We start from the raw sequence: 2703 nt of genomic DNA, 5'->3' as shown, positions 1-2703 counted from the left end.
GCTCTGCCTTCTAATTGGACTCCTCCTCTCCACCTTGCCCTCTAATTACCGCTCCCTGCTTTCTGAATGCATCACACACTCTGAGGGAGAGAGAGAGAGAGAGAGAGAGAGAGAGAGAGAGAGAGAGAGAGAGAGAGAGAGTAATTGATTACCTTCCAGTCAGAAATAACTGGTTAGTGGTGGTCAATCGCTGTTGCTTTTGGTGCATCACCGTCCACCGGATGGGTTCTGCTCGTGCCTCGTGGTGCGTCACGCTGGAAAAGTGTCCAGGAAACGTGGTGGGACTACTGGGAGTCAAAAGTGTCCCCGCAGCCTGCAGCTGAGCGGCCAACATGCGGCGTGAGAGACACCTGTGATCCGAGCTGCGGATTATCTCCACTCCTACTCTCTTTATACAACTTAACCACAGCCTGTGAGACTGTCCTCGTTTTGAATCGCTCTTGTCTAAATTGCTTAGGTCAGGTGTGACCTGCTCCGCCGCCATGACCTCTAAGGAGGACTTGAAATGTCCCGCGGTGCTCGAGGAGCGGAGACGCAGTCCGCTGGATCAGCTGCCGCCGCCGGCCAACTCCAATAAGCCGCTGACGCCTTTCAGTATCGAGGATATCCTGAACAAGCCGTCAGTGAGAAGGAGTTACTCCCACATCTCTCCCAGAGACAAGCTGCCCTCGATGGGTCACAGCCTCTCCGGCCGTGCGCTGCTCAGCCAAACGTCCCCGCTGTGCGCGCTGGAGGAGCTCGCCAGCAAAACCTTTAAGGGTCTGGAGGTCAGCGTGCTGCAGGCTGCAGAGGGTAAGGGACTACTTTTCTTCTGTTTGTGCTCTGGTTTTAACGGTAGCTATAAGCATGCTCACTATTTTCGAAAGACTTGTTAAAAAAACAAAAAAAATCAAAAGCTTGAGAAGGTGAAACGTGCGCGTAAATTGGATCAATCAATCAATTTGTATTTATATAGCGCCAAATCAAAACCAAAGTTATCTCAAGACACTTTACAAAAAGAGCAGGTTTAGACCCTTATCTTTATAATATTATTTAAAGAGACCCAACATGAATCCACCATGAGCAGCACTTAGCAACATTTCACTTTATGTAGTTGTGTATTTATTATTTATGATCCCAGAATAATACATTAAATAGTAAAAGAATAACGCAACTTATTTTGCTTTAAAAAGTGCAGAAGAGGTGCGCCAAATGTAAACTAAAATGATGCGTTTGTTTACATACAAATGTAAATTACTGTTTAAAAATACATTTACAACAAATACAAGACACCAAAAGTATTTTTTAATGTTTTGTTTTTGCGTTTGATTTATTTAAATATAATGATATTATGCAGTAAATAAATGTATGGTATTTATCGGCTAATTCTGTACATGGATCATTTATGACTTGGCTGAAAAAACAGGCTCATAGGTTCCATCAGTTGTTCTGCTTAGCTTGCGTAAATTTGGATGCAGGTGCATGCGAAAGGCTTCAAATGAGCTCACTGATTTTTTAATCCTATTTTGTCACCATATATGACCTCCTCCCTCTTTCTTAGGCCGAGACGGTCTGACGCTGTTCGGTCAGAGGAACGGCCCCAAGAAGCGGCGGAAGTCCCGCACGGCCTTCACCAACCAGCAGATCTTCGAGCTGGAGAAGCGCTTCCTGTATCAGAAATACCTGAGCCCGGCGGACCGGGACCAGATCGCTCAGCAGCTCGGTCTGACCAACGCGCAGGTCATAACCTGGTTCCAGAACCGGCGGGCGAAACTTAAACGTGACCTGGAGGAGATGAAAGCCGACGTTGAATCCGCCAAGGCCGTTGGCACTGTGGCCTATGAGAAGCTGTCCAAGCTGGCCGAGCTGGAGAAGTGCGCGGCCGGGGTCATGGGCGGGGAGACGGTTTCAGTACCAGGCCACACCGAGCAGGACCCTGTCCCCTCCAAGTCCCACCACGACACCACCGAGGACATCGACTCCAGCAGACCGCACATGTCGCCTCCTTCACCCGCATCGTCGTGGTACACGGACCGGCTGAGCAGCCAGTGCTGCTCGGAGGACGAAGATGAGGAGATCGACGTGGATGACTGAAGTAAGTCAGAGGTTACAGACAGCGGCGTGAAGTGCCGATCATCACGACGTTTCCCACACAACCTCTGGCTTTAGGACCATCCTTTACGCACGGACATGCGGCGAAGCGGTCAAACTATCCAGAATCAGTCACAGTATGTGGGAAGCACAGGCCCTCTGTTTCTGTCGGAGAAAAGGCTCGCGCTCATTCAGAGACTTTCAGGACAAACTAAAGGAAGCAAACATGCCGGTGCTCACCAGCACACAGGAGATAATCTGGTAAATATAACTAAACTACTTCCCCGCATGTTGATTGGATTTTGAAATGGCTGAAAGGCCTATAGATCAATTTGTATGAGCTCGCGCGGACTCTGTTCACCTCTTTGATATGTCAACAATTCTGAAATGATAATCACAAACAGAAAATGTAAAAGCTTGTAATAAATCACAATTTAATATATTTATAATGCTTTGTACTCCCTTAAAGTGCCTTTAGAATACAGAATTCATAAACTGTACAAATTGTAAACTATATACTGACCATGTAAAAAAAATAAAAACATTTTTCAATATTCAGCCTTTCGCACATTTCTATTAAAAAATCTAATTTTTGGTTGCTAATAAGGGAAATTATTTCCTCTACTGAAATAA

General features: G+C 46.4%; 1 protein-coding gene across 1 annotated transcript; it reads left to right on the top strand.

The window, feature by feature from the left end:
* Window positions 1-482: 482 nt before the first annotated feature.
* Window positions 483-2073, top strand: lbx1a (ladybird homeobox 1a). The gene is made up of 2 exons (XM_069659237.1): window positions 483-792; window positions 1541-2073. The coding sequence occupies exons 1-2, from the start codon at window positions 483-485 to the stop codon at window positions 2071-2073; spliced, it is 843 nt and encodes a 280-aa protein (XP_069515338.1).
* The last annotated feature ends 630 nt before the right edge of the window (window positions 2074-2703 follow it).

The sequence above is a fragment of the Semicossyphus pulcher genome, unplaced genomic scaffold, assembly GCF_022749685.1.
Source record: "Semicossyphus pulcher isolate SPU_LCO1_2020_fin unplaced genomic scaffold, fSemPul1.0.p SCAF_12, whole genome shotgun sequence".
NCBI classification, from domain to species: Eukaryota; Metazoa; Chordata; class Actinopteri; order Labriformes; family Labridae; genus Semicossyphus; species Semicossyphus pulcher.
The sequence above is the reverse complement of the archived record's forward strand: the minus strand, read 5'-3'. Positions and strand labels throughout refer to the sequence as shown.

What these genes read in the sequence shown, in the direction of transcription:
- lbx1a (XM_069659237.1), top strand. Translation starts at nt 483, where the DNA reads ATGACCTCTAAGGAGGACTTGAAATGTCCCGCGGTGCTCGAGGAGCGG. An exon ending in CGTGCTGCAGGCTGCAGAGG is followed by an intron (nt 793 to 1,540) that starts GTAAGGGACTAC and finishes CCTCTTTCTTAG; the next exon opens with GCCGAGACGGTCTGACGCTG.